We start from the raw sequence: 27396 nt of genomic DNA on the forward strand, positions 1-27396 counted from the left end.
GGGGCCCAGACTTATCCAGCTCTTGGCTATTGTCTTATGAGCGGGAGTGTGAGTACTCGGTCCTCCCAGGTGGGTCACCCAGGGAGAGCCACCGTGCTTTCTCAGTGGACGCCCAGGACCCAAGGAATAATCTTGTGCTGAGAGTTTTCAGTACCCCAGCGCCAGGAGTCAAGTAAAAGTGACTGTGTCACAGTTTTGAATCACTGTGAGATACAGTTACATAGCTGTTCATGATTGGGTGTCAGTCATCGCATGTCCAACACCCGTCCCTTCACCAGTGCACTTTTCCCATCACCAATGTTCCAGTTTCCTTCCCGCCAGCACCCCCCACCCCCCGGCTGCCTCTACGGTACTTTTCTTCTTTCTCTCTCAGTACCTGTATTGCAAAATGTAATGTTTCGTAGATTTTAAAGGTGGGGTTGTAAAACCGGAGCGTCAGGACAGTGTGGGGAGAGGGAGGGCGTTTGCCGTACATGCACCCAGCCCAGGCATCATCCCGGCATCCCACGTGGCCCCCCGAGTACCGGCGGGAGTAAGCCCTGAGCACCGGCAAGTGTGGCCTCTAGACTAACAAACAAAATAACCCACCAAGGTGGGGTTGCTATCTCCCCAAAGCCCGACATCAGCCCGTTATGGACAGATCTCTCTTTTTTCCTGTCTCTACCTTCATTTTCCGAAAGTGCCATCGTGAGCCCCTTGGCGCCCTGGAAGCAGCTGAACGTGTGTCCAAGTGTGTATCGATGAGCATATGTGTATATTGTTTGTACATATTTGTGTCTGAGTATATGTGTGCATTGTGTGTATACCTGTGTGTATGTGTGAGTGTGTGTATATGAGTTTATGTTTGTATTGTGGGTATACCTGTGTGTGAGTCTGTGTGTGCATGAGTGTATGTAGGTATTGTGTTCATATCTGTGTGTGTTTAAGAGTATATGTGTGTATTGTGTGTATGCCCGTGTGTATGTGTGAGTGTGTGTATATGAGTTTATGTTTGTATTGTGGGTATGCCTGTGTGTGAGTGTGTGCGTGAGTGTATGTGTGTATTGTGTTTATACCTGTGTGTGTATAAGAGTATATGTGTGTATTGTGTGTATGCCCATGTGTATATGAGTTTATGTTTGTATTGTGGGTTTACCTGTGTGTCAGTGTGTCAGTGTGTGTGAGTGTATGTGTGTATTGTGTGTATACCTGAGTGTGTGTGTGTGTCTGTGTGCCTGTCTGTGTGCCTGTCTGTCTACAGACAGTGCAGTTCGGCCAGAAGAAACAGAGTGCCCAGGAGAGCTGTTTCGCAGCAGAGCCCTGGGAGGGGGTGTGTCTGCCTGACTTGCATCTGCTCAGGAACTGGGGACAGGCTCCTCACTTCTCTCCCAGAGCACCTGCTCCCCAGGTGCCTGTAAGGCAGACCCCTGTGTGGGGGGCACCGTGACTCAGGGACTTCCGGGAGGGCAGTGGGCGGGCCTTGCCAGGGTCTGGTCAAGAGGGCGCCGGAAACACAGTGGGTCCAAGGGGTTTTCCCCCCATGCTGGGCACAGGGGCCCAGGCCCAGTGCGGACCTGCTTTGGAGAGCTGCCGGGGAGAGGCGCATGCTTCCCAGGGCCTTCTAGAGAGAGCCACTGAGCCGGGGTGCAGCCAACGCCCTGCCCTGCCTCTGTTGTCTCTGCTTAGTTCCATCCCTCTGTGCCCACACACGTGAGAATGGGTCAGGAGCACCCGGCAGGGTGCTGGGGGGGCCATGTCCTGGACAGAGATGAAAGGCCACTGGGTCCCCCTGCCGCCCATCCCTGTCCAGATGGAGCGGCAGAGGCAGGGGCCAGAGCAGCACAGCCGGGAGGGCTCTGGCCCTATGCGTAGCTGACTCGGGTTCGATCCCCGGCATCCCATGAGGTCCCCCAAGCACCACCATGACTGACTCCTGAGTGCAGAGCCAGGTGCAACCATGAGCATCGCTGGGTGTGTTCCCCAAACAGGTGAACACTGAAACAGAGAGGCCGTCTGTGGGCATCCTCAGAAACAGGCCCATGCGGGGTCTCTGGCGGGGCCTCCCTGCACCCCTGGGTGAGTGGTCCTTGGGGCCCCTGAAAGCTGCTTGTGGATCTGGTTTCTTCCAGATCCCTGGCTGCTGGGTGGTGGTGGGGAGGCCAATCTAGCCCAGTGCTGCCCTGTACCCCCCAACCCCGGGCCCCCCCATCCCCTTAAGACCACCAGTAGCCTATTCCCATGGGCTTCAGTGAGGGAGAAAGAGGCCAGGTGAACGTTTTGGAGCTGAACCCGACAAGCCCAGTGTCCGAGAGCGTGACTGAGGGGGTGTCACGGCCAAGTCGGATGCCACCCCCAAGTCCCGGCTCCTGCCGGCCGGGGAGCCAGTTTCCTCCTTCGCAGTCCTCCTGCTCTTCCGGCCTGGGAGGGCCCCTCCTGTCTCCTCTCCTGCCGGCGTCCTTGCCCGCCCGGGCTCCCTCCCTGCTTCAGGGAGAGCAGTGAGCCAGCCAGCTGGGACGGTGGCAAGAGCAACGCTCAGCCCCCGAGTGGAGGGCCGGGTGGGAGAGACCCGGACCAGGAGCCCCGGACCAAGGGCCCTGCTCCAGCACTGCACCCTCTCCCAAGCACCACAAGGGGTGGCCCAGTCCTGCGTCGCCTTGGGGGTGACGCACTGCCCTCGCTTGCTGTGGGCTCAGCGGGAAGAAAGGCAGAGCCCAGGGGGTCCCTTCGCAGGAAGGAGCAGCGGAGGCCCGGGCCTGGCTGCTGGAGTTGTTTCCACTGTGTGCCGGTGGCAGCCCCGGCATCCTTCTAGAAAGCAGGGCCACCGGCTACGCCCAGCCACAAGAGAGGCCACCCTGGTGTCCCCAAACACGTGTCGGAATAAACGGCTAAAATTAAATGGCTGGGAAGACTCCGAAATAACTGCCTGGCCGGGCTAAGTGCTGACCCAGGCAGGAAGGCCCGCGGGGGGCTTTTTAAAGCCCTCCCTGCCCTCCGGCTCTCTCCCTGCTCTGGGTGGGCCTGGAGGGAGTGGGAGCCACCTTCCCGAAGGCTCATCTCCCTGGGGTGTGAGCACTGGGGAGGGTGGCTGGGGCTTGGCTGGCAGCTGCAGGGGGCTCGCTGTGGCCACCCTGCCCCGCCCTGAGCGTGTGCATGCATGTGTGTGCATGTGCTCTGTGTGTGTGTGTGCAGGTGGGTATATGTGTGTGAACACAGGTGGGTTACGTGAGTCTGTTATGGTGTGTGTCAGATGTGGGTATGAGGCACGTGTCATGTGAGTGTATGTGTTAGGCGCACAGGTATGTGTTATATGTGAGTGTGTTTGTATGGGTTGTTATGTGTCGGTGTGTGTTATGTAAGTGCGCACGGGTGTGTGCGCGGTCATGTGTTGGGTGAGTGTGGGTGCAGGTCTGTGCTACGCGTAGGTGTGTGTATGCAGGGTCTTTTGTATGACTGTATGCAACTGTGAGAGTGTGTGTTGTGGGTGGGTGTGTGTGCCGTTGTCTGCGTGGTGATGTGAATGTGTGTACAGGTATGTGTTGTGTGTGTGTGCAGTTGTGTGTTGTGAGTGGGTGTGTGAGCAGGTATGTGTTGTGTGTGCAGTTGTGTGTTGTGGGCGGGTGTGTATGTAGGTGTCTGTCTTGTGTGGGGGTGTGCAGGTGTGTGTTGTGTGCAGGTCTGTATACAGGTGTCTGTTATGTGTGTGCTTGTCATGTGAGTGTGTGTGTATGTGTGTTTGTTGGCTCTCTGGGGACTTTGCCAATGACAGTTTTCTGGAAATGGACCCTGACCTGGCCGTTTGTATTGATCATCAGTTGCTGTGTGACAGTCCCCCTGAAGCTGCGAGCTGAAAGTGGCTGTGACTCTCACACCCCGTTTCTGAGGTTGGACCTGGGAGCAGCTTCCTGGGGTGGTCGCGACTTGAGGAAGTTTCCTGAGGCTGAGTTCAAGCTGCTGTCTGAGGCTTGTCCTTTTTCTGGCTGTCCAGCAGGTTCCTTCCTTCCTTGTCCTCCCAGTGCTCCGCTCTGCAGGGCCAGGCTGGACGCGCCCTCCCGGGGACAGCGTGCGTGAGCGTCAGAGCAGAGCTGCCCTCCAGGGAACCGGTCAAAGCAACCGGGGAAGGGAGTTTTCTGGACACATGCATGCGCTCACACACACTCCCACACATACTCACATACACTCTCGCGTCAGGTACACTCACCTTCACGCACATGACACACGCAGGCACTCTCCCAATTCACCTCACATGCACACACTCTCACACACAGACACACGCACATGCACACGCGGCTTCCTGGGTGGAAGGGAAAGAACACGGTTGTGTATCTGACCTGCTTCCTCAGAGCCCCACATCAGGACATGCACACGCGCGTCCCTGTCATCCAAGTGTCAGCCGAGCCCATCGTGTCCAGCCTTGGGTGGCCGTGAGTGGCCATTCTTCACACACCCTCCAGAGCAGGGGCAGCAGCCTCAGCTGGACGCACAGGTCTGAGGGTGCAGACAGGAAGACTCCCGAGGGCTGGGGACCAGGAGGTGGGGCTGAGGTTCCGCCTGACATCTGGGTTGGCGGGGGCGGGGGGGGTCCCTGGGGTGCAGGGTGCCCTGTTCCTGTCAGCATTTGTCCTGTCCAGGAGAAGTAGATCAGTCTCCTCTCTCGATCTCGTGTCTGCCCGGAGCAGGGCTGGGGCGTGGAGGGTTGTGTAGATGGCCCCGTCGGGTGCAGCCCTGCCCGCAGCCCAGCTGCGTCCGTAGGCCCTGGACTCTGGGGGCCCAGAGGTGGGTGCTGTCACTCCCACGGAGCCCCTCGCCTGGCTCTGCGTGGCTCTACCCTCGGCTGCCTGGGCTTCCCACAGATGGGGCCGCACGGTCCCCAGGACCCTGCAGGCTACAGGGACAGGGCTGCCACCTGTCTCTGGGGACCCACAGCTTCCCGGGAGCAGGCCAGGCAAAGTGCTGGCTAGTGGGCTGGATGGCCGCTCCCTGGAGAGCTGATGGACATGCTGATGGTCGGAAATAGTGACATCAGGGATGGAGACGGTGATGGGGTGACACCCGGGATGTGGGTGACGGGGGACGGTGACAGGGGTGACACCCAGGACATGGGTGATGGGGACGATGACAGGGGTGACGCCCAGGATGTGAGTGATGGATACGGTGATGGGGTGACGCCCAGGATGTGGGTGACGGTGATGGTGAAAGGGTGACGACTGGGACATGGGTGACTGTGACAGGGTGACGTCTGGGGTGTGGATAACGGGGATGGTGACAAGATGACATCCAGGGCGTTGATGACGGTGACGGTGATGGGGTATGTCTGGAATGTGGTGATAGGAACAGTGACAGGGACGATTCCAGGACGTGGGTGACGGGGATGGTGACAGGGATCACAGGCAGGGTGTGGGTGATGGAGACAGTGACAGAGGTGACACCTGGGATGGGGTGATGGAGACGGTGAAGGGGTGATGCCTGGGGCATGGATGACGGGGATGGGACGGTGTGATGCCCAGGATGTGGGTGATGGAAAATGGTGACAGGAGTCGCCCAGGACATGGGTGACAGGGACAGGGACGGGGTGACGTCTGGGACGTGGACGATGGAGATGGTAGGAAGATGACATCCGGGACATGGATGATGGTGACGGTGAGGGGGTGACGTCTGGGATGTGGGTGACGGGGTTGGTAACAGGGATGATGCCCAGGATGACGGTGACGGGGACAGTAACTGGGGTGATGTCTGGGATGTGGGTGACGGGGATGGTGACAGTACTGACGTCCGGGACTTGGTGGCAGGGGTGGTGACAGGGGTGATGCCCGGGATGCCTGTGATAGGGACATGCTCTGGGGTCCAGTGCAGGCCTTTCGTGCAGGGAGCCGAGCTGCATCAGCAACATGGATTTGCATTAATGACACTGACGTGACCCCATGTCTGAGCGGTCACAGTGGCGGCCTGCGAGTCTACCTCACCACCCGCCTCACTGGGCTCAGACCTCCCTGTCCCTTTGGCGGAGGAAGTGGGACTGATTCTGCCAACTTTGATGGATCGGGGGGCGGGGGGGTGGGGGCAGCAGGGCAGGGGGCAGCTGGAAGGCGGGTGGTTGGGGCCCAAGGCCAGTCAGTGACTGTTGCCGCATTCCCGTCATGAAGGCCGGGATGATGTGAGACGCGGCCCCCCGGGGGCCCCTCCGTGCCTGTGCGAGGGAGAGCGGACGGGCAGGGTAGTGGAGAGGCTGCCCACGGCCATGCTGGTTCAGGGGATGCGGGTTGGACCGGGCGCTGGGCTGGTCCTCTGATGAGGGGGTGGCCGTGTCCACCTCAGCCCTGGCCCTGCGGCTCTGCGGCAGGAGAACCCGCAGCTCCTTGCCCCGCCGGCTCCTTCCCCCGTGCCCAGGGGGGCTGTGGGTAATGAACCTGGTGGCTGTCTGTCACGTCTGGGCGCCGGGAGCCCTGGGGAGCAGCGGACGGGCTGTCAGCCTCTCGGGCTCTGCCGGCTCCTGCTCTAGGCGGGCGGGGGGCGGGGGGTGGGGGGTGAGGGGGGGGACAGTTCAGCAGATGCCACAGTGTCCCCGGGGCTTCTGGCTCTGTCTGGCTCAGCTGCTGTGAGGAGGGAAGGAGGAACCCAGCCGCAGCCTGTCCTTGGGGACGGAGTCTCTCCCCCACTCTCTCCTCTCTGTCTCTCTTTCTCTCTCTCTTCCCCCTCTCTCTCTCCTCTCTCTCTCTCTCTCTGTGTCTTCCTCTCCTCTCTCTGTCTTCTTTTCTTCTCTCTCTCCCTCTCTCTCCTCTCTTTCCCTTTTCTCCTCTCTGTCTCTGTCTTTCTCTCTCCCCCTCACTCTCCCCCTGTCCTCTCTCTCTCCCTCTCCTCTCTCTGTCTCTCCTTTCTCCTCTCTCTCTGTCTCCCTCTCTCTTTTTCTCTTTCTCTCTTTCTCTGTCTCCTCTCTCTCCCTTCTCTCCTCTCTGTCTCTCCCCCTCTCCCCTCTCTCTGTCTCTCTTTCCTCTTCCTCTTCCTTCACTCCTCTCTTCCCCTCTCTTCTCTCTCTCTCTCTCCTCCTCCTCCTCCTCCTCCTCCTCCTCCTCCTTCTCCTCCTCCTCCTCCTTCTCCTCCTCCTCTCCTTCCTACCCCCCCATCCTCCTGGCAATGTTTCTAAGTCACACGCGCGAGTTCTGCTGGGTAGTGCGGTGCGTCTCTGGCGGCACGGTGGGGAACGCTCGGCGTTGGAGAGGAAGGAGAGTTGCGACGTCAGGACCCCGCCGGGCCTGGGCTGCTGGCCAGCGAGCCCCGGCTCCATATGGTCTTCCTGGGGAAGGTGACGCGGAGCCAAGTGCGGGCAGGAAGAAAGCCTCGCCACCGTGCCAGACCCACCCCCCACACCACCACACACACACATACCCGCTGTCCACTCACATTCTGACACCCGCATGCCCCCCAAACTGTATCCGCTCTGCGGGCTGCCCCCACAGGCCCCCCCCACTTTGCACGCACAGTCTCTCTCCTGCTCAAAGCCTCAGGTTTTTCTCGTGGGATTTGGTTTGGGGGCCACACCCGGCAGGGCTCAGGGGCTGCTTCCAGCTCAGTGCTCAAGGGTCTCTCCTGGCGGTGCCTCCTGCGTGCAAAGCCAGTGTCCAGCCCACTGGACCAGCCTAACTCCACCTCTGGCAACCCTCCTTCTCCCAGCACGCCTCTATGTGTCGCCGTAGCCTCTGCCCGGCGCAGGGCGGCCAGCACCAGGTGCTTCGGCATTAGCGACAAAGCCCTCATTGCCTTCCATTATCCGTGACCCCCCCCCCACAGAAGGATGCGTCAGGAGAGCGGGCTTCATCTTCTGATGGGCTGGAGGGGACTGTGGGCAGTGTTAGCAGGGTCCAAACGGGGCAGCGGAGAGGGGCCACCCCCCAGCAGGAGGCCAGGAAAGGAGCCCTGGGGGACGCAGGCCCTTGCATGCTGGGCCTTGGCAGAATGTTTTCCTTCTGTCTCAGAGCTGGGTACCCCTGCCCATGACCTTCACCCCGGTTGCTGGACTGGCCGGTCCATCTTCTGGATCCCTTCAGATACAAAGCATGGCTGCTTACAGGCTGTGGACAGAGTCCCAGGCTGGGAATGGCCACTTCTGGGGGCCTGGACTTCCAAGAGGGCAGCTGGCAGGTGGGCGGAGTCAGGGAACACCTCTCCGTAAGCAGGGAAAGAGTTCCCAGGAGCTTGTGGTGGTGGATCCTTTCGTTTTGGGTGCCTGGGAGGCCGTCATGCATAGACAGGTGACAGCCCATGGAGCGCTCAGAAGCTTGACTCAGTGGCCCTGAGGGTCAGGAACGCCCCGTTCTCCCGGAAGAGCCTGGTCTAGCCGCACACGACCTGACAGCCATGGGACCCTGATTGGAACTCGGGTCTGACTTTAGGAGTCAGGGTCCAGCTGGCCATGGCTGGCTCCTGCCCGGCCATGGCTGACTCCCACCCGGCCATGACTGACTCCCATCCTGGCCACGGTTGGCTCCCGCCCTGGCCACAGCTGGCTCTGCCCGGCGACAGCTGTCCCCTACTCTCCAGAATCAGGCAGTACAAGGCCCAACACTCCCCGCCTCAGCCTTCATCATTCCCGCCTGACGCTTTGGTGGTTTTGACCACGCCGCAACTTGAAATTATTTTATTCTTAGTCCAGTATTTAATTTTTGCCCACAATGGACTGCTGGTTTCGGGCAGGAAGCATCGAGATGCTCATATTGAAAGGCCAGTCCGGGGGCCGGAGAGAGAGCTTGGAGGGCGGAGCATGGTCCGTAGGGGAGATCCAGGGTCGGTCCCAGGATGCTCGGTCTCCCGGGAGCACCGGCACACAGGAGCACAGTGGGAGTAGCCCCTGAGTACTGCCAGGTGGGACCCTCCCCCAACCAGAAATAAAAGGACAGAAGAAGGAGCCAGAGACGGTGCAATGGCCGGCGTGCCTGACCAGCACCCAGTCCAGTCCCCAGTGCGCTCAGTTCTCTGGGCACCTCCTGAAGCAGTCCCCAAGCCAAGGGCCAGACTGATTCTAGCACCATGGGGTTCGGGCCCAATCCCAGAAAGTAAAGAAGTGAATAAAAGGCGGGTGTGTGAGGAGCTATGGGGTAGGCATTGCTGTGCAATGTGTCGGGGTGAGGACCCCTCTCAGGCCAGACAAGCCCACCTCTGCCATCCATGTGTCAAGGTGGGGGGCCCTCCCAGGCCGGACAGGCCCACCTCTGCTCCCCAGGGTTCAGGCCACCTCAGCAGCCCACTCTTAGGGCAGCCGTCCCAGAGCTTCTGAAACACTCATGGGTACAGTCATTTAGAAACAAGCTAGGAAAATTGCTAAAACAAACCAGTTGGTTTTTATTTAAAAAAAAAAAGTAAATACATTTTAAGAAGACACCCAAATTCAAGAAATTCAAAAGGCAGATCACAAAATCAGTCTTCTGCTTTTTTTTTTTTTTTGATGCTTTGTATAGTCACATCTTAGCTTATGGGATAGTTTATCACCGGCGCCAAACAGGATGGTAATGGGTCACTTAGAGATTTCTTCCTTTTTTCTCTCTCTCCCACCCCCTCTCTCCCTCCCGCTTCCCCTCTCTCACTCTCTCTTTCCTTCCCTTCTTGATGCTGGGGCTTGAACTTGGGTCTGTCACCTGCAAAACAAGTATCTTATCCTCTGTACTATCTCTCCATCCAATTTATTTATTTTCCCAACCTTTATTTTATTATGAGTTTTTTATGCTTGAGACTTTATTTATTTATTTTTATCATTTTTTTAATTAATGAAACACCATGAGGTACAGTTATAGACTTATAAATTTTTGTGCTTGGGTTTCAGTTATACAATGATCAAGTACCCATCCCTCCACCAGTGCCCATCCTCCCCCACCACGGGTCCTAGCATCCCTCCCACCCCCCATCCCCCCATCCCACCCTGCCGCTGTGGCAGGGCATTCCCCCTTGTTCTCTCTCTTTCTTCTTTTGGGTACTGTGTTTTGCAAGAGAGGCATTGAGTGGCAATCATGTTTGGTCTATAGACTACTTTTAGCATGTTGAGACTGTATTTAAACATGACTTACTGTCACTGTCAGTGTCACTGTCCTCCCGCTGTTCATCGATTTTCTCAAGCGGGCCCAGTAACGTCTCCATTGTGAGACTCGTTGTTACTGTGCTTGGCATATCGAATACGTCACAGGTAGCTTGCCAGGCTTTGCCACGCAGGCGAGATACCCTCGGTAGCTTGCTGGGCTCTCGAAGAGGGGCGGAGGAATCGAACTCAGGTCGGCCATGTTGGCTACGTGCAAGGTAAACGCCCTACCACTGTGCTATTGCTCCAGCACATGACTTACAGAGTTGTTCATTGTCCAGTTATTTCAAGGACTCAATGTCCCAACACCAACCCCACCACCAGCAACATCCCCCCCCTCAATTTATCAGTCACAAAATAACAGACTTGATGTTGTTTGTTGCAACATGTATCTCACAAGACAGTTACCGAAGTCATTGTCTGGGGACCTACTGGGTTGTTTGGCACTGACTGAGCCTTCAGAGTTACTGTTTCAGGCACTGAGGTTACTGGGCGCCTACAATGTTCCCATCTAATTTGCTGTCTCCTGCTGGGCTGTCGTGCTGTGAGATTAGGTGTCACCCGGCTGTGTCTGCCATTTGACTGGGACCCTTCTACATCGTGGTGTCCTTCGGGACTGGCGGTGGAGCTGAGGCTGGAATGTCTGTATGCCAGAGGGTTCAGGGAGGGTGGGGCTCTGGGCCTCGTGGCAGGGCTGGGACCCGGCCCCATCCCGGGAAGGGCAGAGACCTCGGCCCAGAGTCAGGCTCCTGGGATGATGCAGCAGCAGTGAGATTAGTCTTTTTTTTTTTTCATTTAACATCCAATTCTGACAGAATTTCAGAGTTGCAGAAAAATTGGTAGAATCCTGCACAGAATCTGTGTGCCCTTGACCCAGATTTCTTAAGCAGGAGCATTTTATTCCATTTGCTCTGTGTGTGTGTGTGTGTGTGTGTGTGTGTGTGTGCGTGCGTGCACGTGCGTGCACATGCACACACATGTCTTACATGCTTTTTTCCCTGATGGGCTGGTGAGTGAGTGGCTGAACCGTTTGAGTGCCAAATACTTCACAAGGTGTTTCTCTGCAACCGAGACCCCTGCCATCTCCCTGACACAGTGGTCCAGACTGGATCGTGTCCTCCGGGGCCTGCCACGACCTGAGAGCACAGTTCCATCCCCATCCCACCCCTTCCGTTCCCGTGATCCTGGGGAGAGCCCCCACCTGGACACATGTCACGAGACTGACTTCTGAAAACATGACACCTTAGGGGCCCAGGAGATAGTGTGGTGGGCAAGACTCTGGCCTCACACATCCTCGGCCCCAAGTCTGGTCCCCAGAGCATGGCCAGGAAGAAGCCCTGAGCATAGAGCCAGGAGGGAGCCCCAGGCACCATCAGGTGTGGTCCAAACAAACACACAACATGTGCGCAAGGACCTTCGTCCAGGGCTTCAGTGGGATGCTGTAATCACTCATGGTTGCAGGCTCCTGGGGGATTCTGGGACCTCCTCGCATCATATCAGAGGTCCACGCTGACTGGTACTTGGTGAAGGGGGGCCCAGCTCAGTCTGCCCACCGAGTCACAACTGCCCCTCTGTCACAGAGGGGCCACTGTGGGAGCTCTCGAGACTCCTCCAACACGTTCTTCCCTCAGACTCATCCCCACTTGCCCCCACGGATGCTCCTCGCCTGAGACAATTATTTTGCTGGTGGGTGACAAGTGCTTTCCTGCTTCCATCACTTCCTGAGAAGGGTCCCAGCCAGCTCTCACTCGCAAAGACGAGGTGACAGATTGAGTGCCCTGAGCGGGCTTGGGAGCCCCGAGAGCCACTGCCACACGATCTCCATCATCATCCAGCTCTGAATATATGCCTCGGGCCCCCGGGTCCCCTTGCAGTCTGAAGATTCCAGGATGGAAATGAAAATCACCTGCGGGATATCATGTCCTCTGCCTTGGGGTGGGAGCGGGCTGCTGGGGGCTCCCGAGAATTTCTCCTGAGACCCCGCCACCTGTTGCCACCCTTGTGAGCAGCAGGGCCCATGGGAGGATGCAGCCCAGTGGACATGTTTCCCACTGGGAAACTTCCCGGCTGGGGACAGCAGGCCTCGGGGATGGCTGAGCTGGGGCGAGGCAGCTGTCCCGAGAGGCGGCCAGGGTATGCCAGGAGATGGTAGGCAGCCCTAGCCCCGCGCCCCCCTCCTAGTGCCCACCCACCCTTGTTTGTTAATTCCCCTTCTTAAGGTCCATTTGATCAATGAGATGCCTCACGGGGGCGGGGGGGACCCGGAAAGACCCTGCAGGCAGCAGCCCCCAGTGTGACCCCCAGCACTGCCTGAGCTTTGCCAGGAGTGAGCCCTGAGCTTACACAGACCACCTAACAAATGGGTGGGGGGCTAGCCAGGAGCTGAAGCCCCGTGTCTGGTTCCTCAGGCTGCCTCTGCCTCGTGCTCTAGAGCTCTGCTTAGACCCCAGGGGACTTCCTGGAAGAGGGGGGTTTGCCACCTGGACAAGTCAGGGATAAGAGATGGCCACAGGACTCGCCGAGCCCCGTGGGGATGTCCCTCTTGGAGGTGTCTGACTCTGCCTCTCCCCGAGTTGAGAGGAGCGCAGCTGTTGGTCCCCCAGCACTGAGGCAGGGCTTCCTCCCGCCTGCCTCCTTGGTGTCGCCCGGGGGGGTGGCTGGGGCTGCAGAGAGAAGCCAGGGAACCGCACTTTCCACCAAGCCTTCCGGTGGTTGTCTGCTGCGTGAGGGCGTGAGGGGCTTGAGTGACGCCATCCTGGGTGCCAAGGACATCACAGGAGGTGGCGCCCAAGGCTTGGGGACCCCTGGGACAGTGCTCCCTTGGGATGATGGTTGTATTTGTCAATAAAGGCTTTGACGGTGAGAAACTGTGTAGCACTACTGTAACACTGTCCTCCCATTGTTCATCGATTTGCTCGAGCAGGCGCCAGTAGTGTCTCCATTGTGAGACTTGTTGTTACTGTGTTTGGCATATCGAATACGTCACAGGGAGCTTGCCAGGCTCTGCCGTGCGGGCGAGATCCTCTCAGTAGCTTGCCGGGCTCTCCGAGAGGGGCAGAGGAATCGAACTCGGGTCGGCCATGTTGGCCGCTTGCAAGGCAAACGCCCTACCCGCTGTGCTATCGCTCCAGCCCAATACTAACAATAATAAATAATAATAAGTTTTAAAAAAAATAAAAAGCAAGGGTAACTCCTAGGCTCAGTGAAAGGGGTGGGTGGGCAGGAGGAATGAGCCCAGGGAACTTCCAGGGGGCGGGTGGCCCTGGAACTTTGGCAGGGGGGTGACAGCAGTTTCACCCGTGGAGGTGCCATTCAGTGTAATTTGCCACTGAAACTCTACAGTGTTGGTGGCCGCCGATACATGACTCAGAACAAGATGCAGAGACTTGGGAAGAGGGTACGGCGCAATGCCCAGCTCAGATGCCATGGCCTGACCCGTGAACTCCCACAGTCCCTGCCTCTGGGCTTGAGCCATCCAGGGTCACAGGCGCCCGGGGGCGACTCACCCCTCCAGCCACACCTCCTTGGCCCCTTGGAAAAGCGGGCGGGAACTACAGGAGGAGGCGGCGTGACCTGATTTGGCTTCCTGGCTTCCGGGCGCAGATTCCCAGGACTGAGCCAGGTCCAGGCACACCCAGGCTGGCCGAGACTGTTCCCTCCACCCCCAACGAGCACAGAGCTGGGGGATGCCCAGCCTCTGCGGGGCTGTGTGGATGGGCCCCAGAGACCGCAGGGTGGGGCCGACCGGAAGGGCGAGGCTTCTGTTGGATGCTCACCCCTGACCTCACGCTGCCGGGAAGGCACCCGGCCCGGGTTCTTGGAATGCCTGCGGCCGCCCAGGGCGGAAAGGGCCTCTCCTGTCAGTGCCACCCCGACACCCCGGGCTTGGCTGTGCCGTGCCGCCCCTCAGCCCAGCCTGGAGTGCAGAGAGCCAGGGACCCCGCCCCAAGGGGCGCCGTGGGAGCATCCCGTGCTCCCCTCCTGCTCCCGGACTCACTGAGATGGGGTTGGGGACGCTGTCGGTGCTGCTCAGAGAGTTGGTGCTGGCAGAGACAGACATGGGGCGCCTGCTCTCGCGAGTGGGGCTGGGAAGAGCCCCCCGGAGGCACCTCGTTTGTTCAGCCCAACTCAGAGTCGTGCCTTATACCCTCAAAGAAGGGAATTTGCCTGCGACCCGTGGAAGGGGGCTGCACCTGTGTCTGAACTCGCCAGGGCACTGCCAGGGCCCCCCCTAATGCCCAGCCCCAGCCGCAGGATGGAGCAGGAGGGAGGAGAAGGCTGGACCAACACAGGTAGAAATGGGTCTCCCCCAACACGTTTCCAAAGCTCCATCCAGATCCTCCCAGCCAGGCACCCCCACACCCTTGCCCCGGGCTCCGGCCAGGCCTGTGACCGAGTCGGGGTCTCCATGACTCGGCCCCTGGGACAGACCCCGAGGCCCTGACAATGGGCGCCTGGTGCTTGAGGCTGTTCATTACAGGGCAGAACTCATGGAGTTCAAACCCCCCTCCCTGGAGCCCCCTCTTAGCTTCCCGGAGCTAGTGGGTGAGCTGGACTTGGACCCCGTCCAGGGGAAAGGCAAGTGGCCCCTGGGCCAGTGGGCACAGACCCTGTCGCCTGCCTGTGCCTGATCGGGGACTGCTCCTGGCCCTCCAGGTGGGCCTGAAGCTCGCCAGTCCAGGCTGTGCCCACCTCCCCCCGCACACCCCTATCAGCTGCTGCTCACCACCAGGCCCTTGGGGTCCCCAGCAGAGAGCCCCTCGTCTGGACCCTCGAGGAGAAGTAGGTGCTTTTGAGGGCAGACAGGGGCACTCATGAGCCATCTGGAGACCCCTGGGCCTCCCGCTATAACCACATGAGGGGTCTGGGGGGGGGACAAGGAAGGGGGATGCTTCCCCAGGGAGAGGCCCCTGGGACATAAGGCTGCTTTGAGTCCCACATGGGATTCGGGAAGGGGATCAGAGCCACCCTAAGGACCGCCCCAGTCTGGTACCCTCACTGCCGGCCTCCCGGGAACCACAGGCACAGACCACCTGGGGGCACCATGGATGGAGCCCAGGTGGGCGGGGCCTCAGCACACACTGTGGCCACCAGTTCTGCCCTCCCTGAGAGGGTTTCTCCACTGCCCGGTCCCTCCCGTTGCAAGGCAATGCTGGGCCAGGGCTCCTGGGCGTCCAGCCAACCAGTGGGGTCTGTATCCACTCTGGATGTTGGGGTGCTGGGTCCTGAATTATTCCCTCCCCGACTCTGAACCCGCAGAGAGCTGCGGGCCAGCCGGATGCAGGGTGGGGGTCTGACCGTCTGTCGGGGGCACCCAGCCCAGGGGGCCAGGCTCAGGGACAGCAGCTGGGAGGTCGGGCTCTCCACACCCACCCCTGCCCACCTAGGATCACTAAGATCAATAGTTACCAAGTGATGACTTGGTCATGTGTAACTCCACTGGGAAACTCAGGTGGGCCTTCCGGGGTGAGCTGGGCGCCCCTGGGGAAAGGAAGTCACCATCTCTGAAACTGGTTCTCTCAGGGGTAAAACGTCCCACTGTGATTTCGGTGGTCCACATAGGCGCCCCGTCCTCTGCCCCATAACACACACGGGAGCAGAGATCCACAGAGGCGAGGTGACCAGGCTGACCAGCCACCTGGACTCTGTACAGGCTGAGTTGGGGGCGGTCACACAGCAAGAAAGAGCAGCCGGCGGCACAGACCGGGACCCCTGGTGGGACAGGATTGCTCTCTGGCCTTGCAGCCCTGAGCACAGATGCTGAGCTCGTCCGGGCAGTGGGGAGACTGGAGCAGGCCCCTCTGCTCCTCCTCCTTACCCTGTCGGCCCCCCTGCAGACTCAGGAGACAAGCCAACCAGCCCCCAGACCCTGGCCGGAGGCGGACAGACAGACAGGACGGGACAGTGCAGGGCAGGGCCAAGCGCTCCCGGAAGCCAGATTCCTTGCCCTGCCCAAAAGCAGGAAATAGGACCCTGTGGAGTTCCCAAGCCTCTCGCCCTCGGAGTCAAGCTTGCAGAAAGTTTCAAGCAGACCTACGAATTATGTGATCAAGTGCGGGCCTCGAGAGCTCCAGCAGCCCAGGAGCCACGGAGTATCGACTTGGGAATCGTTATGGAATAAGAAACCGGCAGCGAGATGTTTGTCTGCCCTTGGACTGCCGTGAAAATCTATTTTTTTTAGGAAAAGAAAAAAGAAATCCAAAGTAATTTTGCCAACTCCCATCTCCCCAAATGCAGCTGTGGTGTTCTGAGGTCCTTCCTTCTTTCTCTCTTTCTTCCCTTCCTTCCTTCCTTCCTTCCTTCCTTCCTTCCTTCCTTCCTTCCTTCTCTTTCTCTTTATCTCTTTCTTCCCTTCCTTCTTTTCTTTCTTCTCTGTCTTTCTCTCTTTCTTTCTTTCTCTCTTTCCTTCTTTCTTTCTTAACAAAAAGCACAAGTGAAACCAGACATCTGATCTCAGAACCCACAGAAGGAAGAAGGAAGTAAATGAAGAAGGAAAAAAGCCCGCTGACAATTTCCATTCTCAGAAGACAAGGAAAGGAGAGAATTCTTCCCTCAGCAGGGGCTACCAGCTGCACATATGGAATATTCATCTTCCTGGCACCCCCCCCCCCCCGCCGGGAGCCCCTCCCCAGAGACCCGAGGCTAAGGAGCAGGCTGGGGACCGTTCTGTGCCTGGTGGCAGCTCCAAACTGTGTCCCAGGAGGTGGCCCAGGCCCCAAGCACTGCCCTGGTTCCGTGGGTTCCTGGGGGAAGGGGCCGGCTGCAGCAAGCGCTGGCTCGGCACCCCTGGCCCAGGAACACAGACAGACTAATGCGAATGGCCGGGGGGCGGGGGACACCAGTACTGGGGTCTGCGGTTCCAGCTCAAGTCCCTCAAAATCTTCCCCCCAGTTGAGGATGGAGGGTTGAGGTGGGAGGGCACGTCTCAGTATGTCTCAGATGCGTCCTGGGACGGCAGGGTCAGTGAGCAGCTGGCATTGAGGACAGACAGGAAGTGGGTTGGGGGGCAGTGGGGGTCCTCAGCACCCTGGCCCCGGGCAGCACCGTCTCACCAGGCCCAAACATTCCACGGCCTGCCTGGCCCAGTTTGCCGAGCACAGTGTCCCCCTGAGCACCGCTGGCAGGGTCCCTTTCCCCAAAAACTCAGAAATAGATGATGTGGTGTGGGTGGGTGGGTAGGTAATGGTAGGTAGTGGGCAAGGCGAGGGCCCCTGTGTCTGGTGCCCTGCTTGTCCCTTTGCCGCCCTCTATCCTGTGTACTTGTCTCTAGTCTGACGTCTTGTTAATGCGGAAGTGGGTTTCCTGTGCTCGTGACTTCTCGGGAATCGTATGCGAGATTTGCAGGCAAGACTCAGAAGCTTCAGAAGTTAGAGTTGATGGGGGGTCTGGAGCAATAGCACAGTGGGAAGGGCGTTTGCCTTGCACATGGCCGACCTGGGTTCGATTTCCAGCATCCCATAGGGTCCCCCGAGCACCGCCAGGGCTAATTCCTGAGTGCAGAGCCAAGAGGAATCCCGGTGCATCGCCGGGTTTGACCCAAAAAATTTTTAAAAATTAAAAAAAAAACAAAGAGTTGATTGCGCGGTTCAAGTCAGTGACGGGTCTGGATTCCCCCTCCCCCCAGCCCAGGGTCCAGGCCTCTCCTTTCACCCCTGCACGAGGCCCCTCTCCCTGGCCTCGCCCTCTGCTCGCCTCCAGTGTCCCCACTGCTTTCCTCGGCTGAGATCTCATCAGGGCTGGACCCCAGGGGTTCCCCAGCATCTCAGTTTCCCTTAGTGTCCAGCTTCAGCCGCGTGAACGTGGCTGAGATTCCTGTGCTCTGGGCCTGTGGGTGGAGCCCAGTGGTTCCCGACGTCCCGGCTTCCCCTAAGTGTCCAGCTATGGCCAGTGTGGAGGCAGGATCCTTGCCGGCCTGCGACTGTCCAGGGCCAGGAGGCCTGTCTGGAGGGGGGAGTGTGGGGAGCCTGGCGGGGGCACCCTTATGCCGCCCTCTCCCACCCTGGCCCCCCATTCTCAGTTCTGACTGGATTACCTTCCGGACGGGTAGAATCTAAACCCGCCCACTGAATCGGCCAGCCACCTTCCACTCCCACGGGCAGCATCACTGTGGCGTCATCACCTGCCTGAGCCTGGGGTGGCTTCTCTCTGCCGTGGTCAGGAACGGGGACCACCAGCCCGCACACACCGAGGCCAGCCCCAGCAACCACTGCCCGCCCCACCCCCGATACCCGCACCCCCTCCCCTCCATTCACTCAGAGCTGGTCACTAGCCCGGCCCTGCGCTCCCATGAGGAATGGAGCATTTCTCTGCAGTGGCTGAATGGGGAAGGACACGGGGTGGACCTGGTCAGGGGGCAGACCTGGGATCATGAGGGACAGCTGGACACCCCTCATCCTGAAGGCAGGAAGGAAGGAGGAGCTGCCAGAGGAAGGGTTCAGAGGCAGGCCTGAGCAGAGAGGAGAGGAGAGGGCCTGTCCTCCACCTCCACTGGCCTTGGGTACCCTTGGCCCTGGGGGGCAGGAGAGTGCCAGTCTCCTTTGCCCTCCAACCCCAGACCAGAGCTGCCCACCTTTGAGCCCACTGGCCTTGCTGCCCAGGCCGAGAGGTGGAGGATAGAACCCACGCATGAGTCTATGACCTCCCATGGGAGCTTCACCAGGGACTTCTGTGTTGTGACTTCTTTCACGGCTTCTCTTGTGGTCTCACTTCGTGGCTCCTCTCTTATGCCTTCTCTCATGGCTTCTTGTGTGGTCTCTTTCGTGGCTTCTCTCCCATGTCTTCTCCCGGGACTTCTCTTGTGACTTCTCTTGTGTCTTTCTTCGTGGCTTCTCTCTCGTGGCTCCTTGTGTGGTCTCTTGTGGTTCTCTCCCATGGCTTTTCTGTCATCGCTTCTCTGGTGCGTTATCTCATAGCTTCTCCCCGTGGCTCCTTTGTGGCCCCTTCTGCATGGAGACAGGGTTCTGCCACGTTCTCCGCCTAACTGCGTCTTTCAGTACCTTGAGCCCCGACTGGCCTCGTCGAAGTGACCGCTTTCCTCCTGCAGATGGAGACAGCTCTGTCTGGCTTTGCTTTCCTGGGGGAGGATGTCGGTGGGGGAGAGGGAAATCCCTGCTGTGGCCCAAGTGGGAAGTGGGGAGTCGGGCCCAAGACAGATGCTGGGAACGACCGTCCTTGGGGGCTGTTCCCCGGCCAGGACGGCAGGCGCCACGGAGATTCTAAATAAGGAGGACAGAAGTTGTGAAAAATCGGGCACTATCTGCCAGGGAATTTCCGAGTTTCTTCTCTGGCCTTAACAAATTACTCACGCTCACAAGACAAAGAGGGGAGGAGGGAAGGCCGGCGCGGTGGACGTCATGGCGAGAAGGAAGAGAAGGGGGGATTCTGGTCCAAGGGGGGCTCAGAGCTGAGAGCTTTGCCGCAGGAGCCCCTGCTCCGTTCCCTGCCCCCCCACCAGCCCTGCAAGTGTGACCCCCAAGCGTGCTCAGTGTGGCCCCCAAACCGAAACAAGAGACAGGAAAGCAAACAAAGGGACCCCAGGAAGGTGAAGAGGAGAAAGCTGACCGGCTGCCTACAGGCAAACAGGGGTCCTTCTTGCCCCAGTGACCCGGGGCCCAGAGCTGAAAATGCCACAGCCCATAAACTCCTCGAGGCCCAGACAGGTCTAAAAGTGCCCATGGACCTGCTCGCTCTGGCCAGGGGGCCAGGAAAGCGGCAGCATTACCGCCTGTTTTATTTTATTTTACTTTTTAGTGGTGCCAGGGATGGAGCCCAGGGAGGGCCTCACACATGAAAGGCAAGTGCCCCCTGCTGAGCTGTTCCACTCTGAGAGGGGTAGTCAGAGGGTCCACACACCCCTCTAACTGGCCTCAGACCCACCTGGTGCCACAAAGGCTGGGGAGGTGGCTCCCACCCGACACAGCCAGGAGAGTTGGAGGCCGAGGGAGGCACCGGGGGTCACCTCTGTGTCAGTGGGAGCCAGGTGGGAGTCTCTGATCTGCTCTACCACCATCCAGAACATTCCTCCCTTCCCCCACCACCAGGAGATTCCAGAATGGGGCCCCTGAACTTTCACCCTCGCCCAGCAGTAAAGAGAAACACCCCACACACTCACATATGCATGCACACACACACACACACACACATGCACATACACGCATATGCACATATACACACAACACACATACACACATATACACGGCACATACACATACACACATGCACACACAACATACATACACACATACACACAACATGCATACACATATACCATACATGCACATATACATAAAACACACACATATATACACATACACACAGCATATATACACATACACACATACATGCACATACACACAACATACATACACACATTACACACACACACACACACACATGAAAGGGGGATGCTAGAAGGCCAGGGATGGGGGAACCTGGCTTCTCTCCCCTCCGCAGCAGCCACGGCTCCTTCCACTTCCAGAGCAAAGGTCAGAGGAAGCAGCTCCCACAGAGGCACAATTAAGTCCAGAGTCTCCTAACGTCCATATTTCCGTGATTTATCTCTCCTGTCCCCTGAGAACCAACCCAGAGTGGCCTCCGCTGGGGGAGAGAGAGAGAGATATGAGGGCCCCATGAACATAGTCTGACGAAGGTTCCGGAAGCCAGTGTGACGGGCCAGAGGGCGGGGGGTGGGGGCAGACTAGGAATAGGTGAAGCCAACAGTTGGTCGTGCAGTTAGGAGACAGACCGAGGAGGCCCAGTGAGAACCTCAGCGTGGAGCTGAAACACCGGGCAGTGGGGAGGGTGCAGGGACAGGCCGGCGGGAACCTCCCACCTGCCCTCCCAGACACAATTGTGGCAACCCAGCCACCCTATGAGTGTGGGACACGGGGTCCATCAGAGGCAGAAGGCAGAGGAGAAAGGGGGAGGCTGAAGGATCGCCCCAGGTCACACGGGCTTCAGGGGCGGCTGGGAAGAGGGGACAGTGGTGGAGGGAAGGGCACATGGTGGAAGGGTTGGTGCTGGAGATCCCAGAATGGGGCACCTGAACTTTCACCCTCGCCCAGCAAAAAAAGAGAAATACCCCCCCATACACACATACAGACACATGCACATGCACATACACACACAGGACACACGCACATGCACATACACACAACACACACAGAGACACATGCACATACATACACATACACACGTGGACACACAATATCTATACACATACACACATACACGCACATACACATAACACACAAACATACACACATCTACACATAACATACACACACACACACATAACAAATTGTTGCCTGTAACAAATCATCACAAAGCGCTTTGGAAACCACGATGTTTAAATAAAGTGTGGGGACAAAAAGGAAAAAGAGAGACAGAGGGAAAAGAAAGAAAAAAGAGTCACCCAAGGAAGTCATGCATAAGCGGGGGGGGAGTCGTAAGCGGGGGGGGGGGGGGCGGGGGGGGCGGGGGGAATGGCACGGTTGGCTCGGGGCGGGCAGGAACGGTACAGCTTTTCTGGAAAGTTCAGGCGGTTCTTAAATGTTTCCATCAGGACTGGCGAGGTAGTGCAGGTGTTCTGGTGCTTGCCTGGCACATGGCTGACTTGTCTGAGCCCTAACACTGCCTCCAGCCCCCCCCAAGCCCCGCCAGGAGTGACCCCTAAGTGCAAAACCAGGGCTATAAGTCCCAAGCACCTCCAAGCGTGGCCCCAAACTGAGAATAGTTCAATAAGCACCTGATTTCCTGTGACCCAGCAATAGCACCCCAGACACTTGTACCCGGACAACAAAATCCAAATCCGCACGAAGCCCCCCCCTAGCAAGTGCTCCTGAAGCTTTCCCTGCGGTAGCTGGCCATGGTCCAACCGGGTCCCCCAGCCTTTCAGCCGTGAGGCGCGGCCCCGTGACTGTGTGGTGACCGTGCCCGCTGCCTCCTGGATGAAAGACCCGCTGGCATGGGGCGCTCAGCCCACCTCGATGCTGTCCTTAGGCAGATTTGTGCCCGCCGCTGTCGTCCTGCGTAGTGGTCATCACACACCTGCTCGAAGTCCTCGGAGCTTCACACCGTGATGCCCCTGGGGGCTGCAAACTCGATCTCGGTGGTGTGTGGCCAGGCTGGGGGTTGAATTCACGGCCTCCCGCCCGCGAGGCAGAAGCTCTACCATGGATTCACAGGCCCCTCTGTAAGATCAGAGGATGAGAGTGTTGGGGACCAGGGTCACCATTCCCAGGGGCTGGCGAGCAGGGGTGTGGTCAGAGGGGCAGCAGGCGGGCACCCTGTGTTGCTCAAGACGTTCTGCATCTGGGCTGTATCAGTGGCAAAGCCCTGGTTGTGGTGGCATACCATCGTTTCATGAGATACTGCCATGGAGGAACCTGGCTAAAGGGGACAGAGGGTCTCTGAGCCGGAGGGAGAGGGAGTGACCTGGGTTGGTGCTGATGTGGATAGGATTCATGTAGAGAATCAGACCTGCTGGTACCCCTGAAACTAACCACTATTTTTGTTTTGTTTTGGGGTCACACTCAGTGATGCTCAGGGGTTACTCCTGACTCTGCACTCAGGAATTACCCTTGACACTGCTCGGGGGACCATATGGGGTGCCGGGGATCAAACCAGAGTCAGTGGGGTGCAAGACAAGAGCCACACCCACTCTCCTATCACTCCAGCCCTAGAACTACTTTTATTCGAGAAATCTTGGGGCCAGAGAGATGCATAATCGTGAGGCACTTACCTTGCATGTGACCAACCCGATGTTCTATGCCCGGTGGGTGCACATTGGTCCCCCGAGCGGTGCCAGAAGTGACCCCAAACACTGCCACAAGTGTCCCTGAACAACACCAAATGTGGCCCAAAAGCAAAAAAGAAAAAAATTGTAAATAGAAGCCCTGTTTTCAGAGACAGTCACGTTTTGAGGTACTACAGAGGAGGGAGTTTCACAAATTAGGGGGCACGGGGACACTCAGTCTAGTCCCTCACATGTTCTTCAAGCGTATTGGTGCGTTTGAGGGTCAAATACCAAAGGACAAGGGAAAAAAAAAAAAACTCTTGAACAAATGACAGCACTCTGCAGCTTCGTCATGCTGAAGGGCCATTGTCACATGCGCTGTGCTGTTACCGCGAGTCAGTTGGGGAGGTTGGCACAAAGACCACGGCCTCTCTCAAGCCTGCTGGGCTAGGCTGGACAGCAGAGTTTGCCCAACGCACCACCGTAGCTTTTGAATTTTGTTCCATGCGGGTGTTTAAGTGGCTTGGGTGTTCTAACAAGGGAGTAAAAGACTTATTTTGAGCGGCCGAAGACATAGGACAGTGGGGATGGCACTTAATTAGCACGCAACCGACTCAGGTTTGATCCCCCCAGCATGACATCTGCGCCCTTGCCCCCAGGATCAATCCCTGAGCACAGCCGGGCGTGGCCCCAAAACAAAGCAAAACAAGACAAAAGTCATATTTTGAGTTGAGTCTTGATCTCCAGGCTCTTGTGACTACAGTAACTTGCCGGTCTGGCTCTGCTTGGGCCGCTTGGCAGAACCAACCTGCGGGCAATTCCCTGTGGGCGCAGTGGATGAATGAATGCAGTAAGAGGAATGAGTGAATGAATGTGTGAGATGTGTGAGTGGCTCTGGGGTAGAGCAGCTGCCTGGCATGTCCGAGGCACCGGCTTCGAGCTCCAGCGCCACAGTGAAATATCAGCATGCAGAAACGCGTGACGAGCATCTCAGCGAGTACCTCCCCATGCCCCCCACCCCCCGACCCACCCACCCACCTACCCACCCACGTCTGTCTTTCCCCTTTGACTTGCAGGCGGCAGCAGAGACCCCCAGGAGGAAACAAGCCCCAACAGCACGGCGACCACCAGCCAGGCAGTACCAAACACAGCAGGGACCACCAGAAATCCTACCAGGGGGGCTCGGCCCCCCACTCCTCAGGGAGGCCCACCCATCACGGCTACAGCCAGAACCGCCGCTGGCACCACAGCGGCACCAAGCACCCGCCGGGGGACAAGGGGGAGCCCAGCACCCACCGCCACGCCAAAGAGACCCTGGCCCTGGAGAGCCCCAAGGCCGAGGACGCCCCAGGAGACGCTGGGCCCTGCGGCCTGGAGCCGCCCCACAGTCCCGAGGGCCCGTCTCCCACCCCCTCTGAGCGGCTGCTGCCGCCCCAGCCTGGAGCACCCGAGTCCGAGTCGAAGCGCAGAGACTGTGCGGGCCCCGAGAGGCCCGGGGAGCAGCGCAGGGTCACCCTGCTCCAGTCCTCCAAAGACCGGCTGCAGCGGAGACTCAAGGACAAAGCTCCGGTAAAGGGCTCCCCTCTGGGGCTGGAGCGATAGCACAGCGGGGAGGGTGTTTGCCTTGTACGCAGCCAACCTGGGTTCGATGCGCAGCTTCCCCAGCATCCCATATGGTCCCCTGAGCACCGCCAGGTAATTCCTGAGTGCAGAGCCAGGAGTAACCCCTGTGCATTGCTGGGTGTGACCCAAGAAGCAAAAAAAAAAGGGGGGGGGTGGTCTCTCCTCTTCTCCCCTCTCTCTGGAAGTGGGTCTGGGGGAGGGGCAGGGGGTTAGGGGATCACTCCCTGCCAGTCAGGCCAGCTCCCCCAAACCAAAAGGAGCGGGGAGAGGCATGGGCTAGGGGTGAGGAGGGGTACAGGCAGGGCCTGGTTCTCCTTGTCCCTATGGGCTCAGACTCGCCTGGGGAGAAGCACGGAGCTCTCCCCTAAAGCAGGGCAGAGTTTGGGCAGAGGATGCCAGGCTGCTGTGCCCTCCTTCGGCGGGTGAGGGGGGCAGGGACAGGATTTAAGGCAGGGACAGGATTTAAGGAGGCCCTCCAGCAGTGCCCCCAGTGGCCAGGGACGCATGGCCGGCATGTCCCAGTGCCCAGCTGGAACCCAGCACCACAGGAGCTTCTGGGCACTGCTGGGTTGGCACTGGAGGCCCCTAAGCACTGCCGGGTGGGCCCTGACACCGCTGGCCCTGAGTCACCCACACTGATGGACTCTCGCATGGAAGCGTCGGGCACAGATGGCCACGCGGTACCCGTTGATGCTGGCACCCCCAGGCCTGCTGGGAAGCCCCCCCCCCCCCGCCCCCAAGCTGTCCCCTGGAGACTCCCCTGGAGGGTTATTAAATCAGTCATTTCCGGCTCCACCCACAGGGGGCGCAATGTGGACTTCCGAGTCCAGCAGGTTGGCCAAGCCTGGAGCTGCAAGGTGACCTCGGGCCAATGCCCTGACAACTCTGAGCCACAGTCTTCACACCTGTAAAATGGGTGTGGGGAGGCTGGGGAGAAGCCCAGCAGGCTAAAAGCACAGATGTTACATACAAGAGGATGGCCGTTGAGCTACTCCTGGTTTGGTGCTCAGGGCTCACTCCTGGCTGGGTGCTCAGGGAAAACGCCTGGCTCTGTGCTCAGGGCTGGCTTCTGGCTCAGTGCTCAGGGCTCACTCCTGGTTCTGTGCTCAGGGCTCACTCCTGGCTTAGTGCTCAGGGCTGGCTTCTGGCTCAGTGCTCAGGGCTCACTCCTGGCTCTGTGCTCAGGGAAAACTCCTGACTCAGTGCTCAGAGCTTGCTCCCGGTGGGCTCAGGGAACCATATATAAGTGTTGCCCAGAATTAAGCCCTACGAAGCAAACTGTACTCTGTCCAGCCCCGATGCATTTCTTCCTCCCAGTCTGGTCCCAGTCTCAGTCAAGAGCAGAGGGGCTGCATTTGGTCAGAAACCTCCCCCACCCCCCACCCCCAAAGCACCAGCGCTCCTGGGCCCCGGGGAAGACTCCTGTGCAGTGGTGGGACTGAGTAACACAGTATCCTTAGGACCCAGAACCCGAGCCAGGACACTGCCCCACCCCAGAGAACCCTCCTCGTGGCCCAAGACCAAGTGGCCATTCCCAGGACGGCCTGGGACCCACTCAGAAGGGACCCTCCTGACCCAGACTTCCTGCCCGCATTCTCTCTTCGGGCTGGTAATTCCGTCTTCTCTAAGTCCCCTTCCCGCCTTCCTAGATCGAGCCAGCAGACAGTGCATGCGAGGGTCCGGGGGCAAAGCTAGAACTCTCCAGAAGGATGGGCCCAGGGTGCCACTGAGCCATAAGGAAGTCAGCAGAGAGCCCAAGGGTCCTCGTCGAGGCCGGCATTCCGGAGGGCTGGGGTCCTGTGTCCAAGAAGATGGGGTGGTCCTTGCTGGGGGCCGCGGCCGCACTCAGATGCCCCGCGTGTCTCCCTCAGGCCCAGGAGGAAGTGAGGCTAGAGAGCAGCGCCCCGCAGCCGAACAAGATGGACAAGCTGGCCGAGATCCTCAACAGCATGCGCAACAACAGCAGCGACGTGGACGCCAAGCTCAGCACGTTCATGGAGGAGGCCCAGAGCTCCACCAACTCCGAGGAGATGCTGGGCGACATGGTGCGCGCCATCTACCAGAAGGCCGTGTCCGACCGCAGCTTCGCCTTCACCGCCGCCAAGCTCTGCGACAAGATGGCGCTCTTCATGGTGGAGGGGACCAAGTTCCGCAGCCTGCTTCTCAACATGCTCCAGGTAACCGCCGGCATCTGGCCCACCCGCCTCCCACACACGCACACGCACACGCACACGCACAGACACACACACGGACACATGCACACATGCACGCACAACACAAGCACATGCGCGCACACACGTACACACGACACATGCACAGACACATACACACACATGAGCAGACACACACATGACACAAGCACACGTGCGCACACATGTACACACGTATACAATCAGACACAGACATGCACGTGCACACATACACACGGACAGACACACACGGACACAAGCACACACATGCACATGCACACGTACACATGTACACGCACATGCACGCATACACACGTGCACGCACGCACTCACACGCACACACGTACAGGCACGCACGCACGTGTGTACATGACACATGCACACACACACAAGTACATGCACACGCAGATACAGACACGCACATGCACACACAGACGCAGACGTGTGCGTGCGCACACACGCGACTAATACAAGCTCACATATGTACGCACATACACTGACACACACATATATGCACTCACAGACACATGCACACACACACACACAAACATGCATACGTGCACAGAGGTGCCCCCACCTGCCTCCAGGCCGGGCCTATCACAGGGACTCTCCTGGGTTCACCCTTGCCCCATTAATTACGGAAGGGAGAAAGGGCCCCCCAGGCCCTGGGGGAGCGGCCGGCCCTGCTGTGTGTGTTTGTGTGGTGCCATGGTTACAGTGCAGCCATATAATTTTATAGGTTCTTAGTGTTTAACCAGCCTTTCCCTCTTTCTGTTTCCATGATAAGAGCCTTCGCTGGCCCTTGGCCTTCC

General features: G+C 58.6%; 1 protein-coding gene across 1 annotated transcript in view; it reads left to right on the plus strand.

Annotated features, from left to right (window-relative positions):
* Positions 1 to 27396, plus strand: part of CTIF (cap binding complex dependent translation initiation factor) — a 159976-nt gene that overhangs the window by 55203 nt on the left and 77377 nt on the right. The window contains exons 7-8 of the mRNA XM_056137942.1: positions 23849 to 24341; positions 26267 to 26572. Coding sequence (XP_055993917.1) covers positions 23849 to 24341; positions 26267 to 26572 — 799 coding nt within the window. The remainder of the gene's footprint in view (positions 1 to 23848; positions 24342 to 26266; positions 26573 to 27396) is intronic.

The sequence above is a fragment of the Sorex fumeus genome, unplaced genomic scaffold (genome assembly GCF_029834395.1).
Source record: "Sorex fumeus unplaced genomic scaffold, SorFum_2.1 ptg000128l, whole genome shotgun sequence".
In the NCBI taxonomy this organism is placed as follows: Eukaryota; Metazoa; Chordata; class Mammalia; order Eulipotyphla; family Soricidae; genus Sorex; species Sorex fumeus.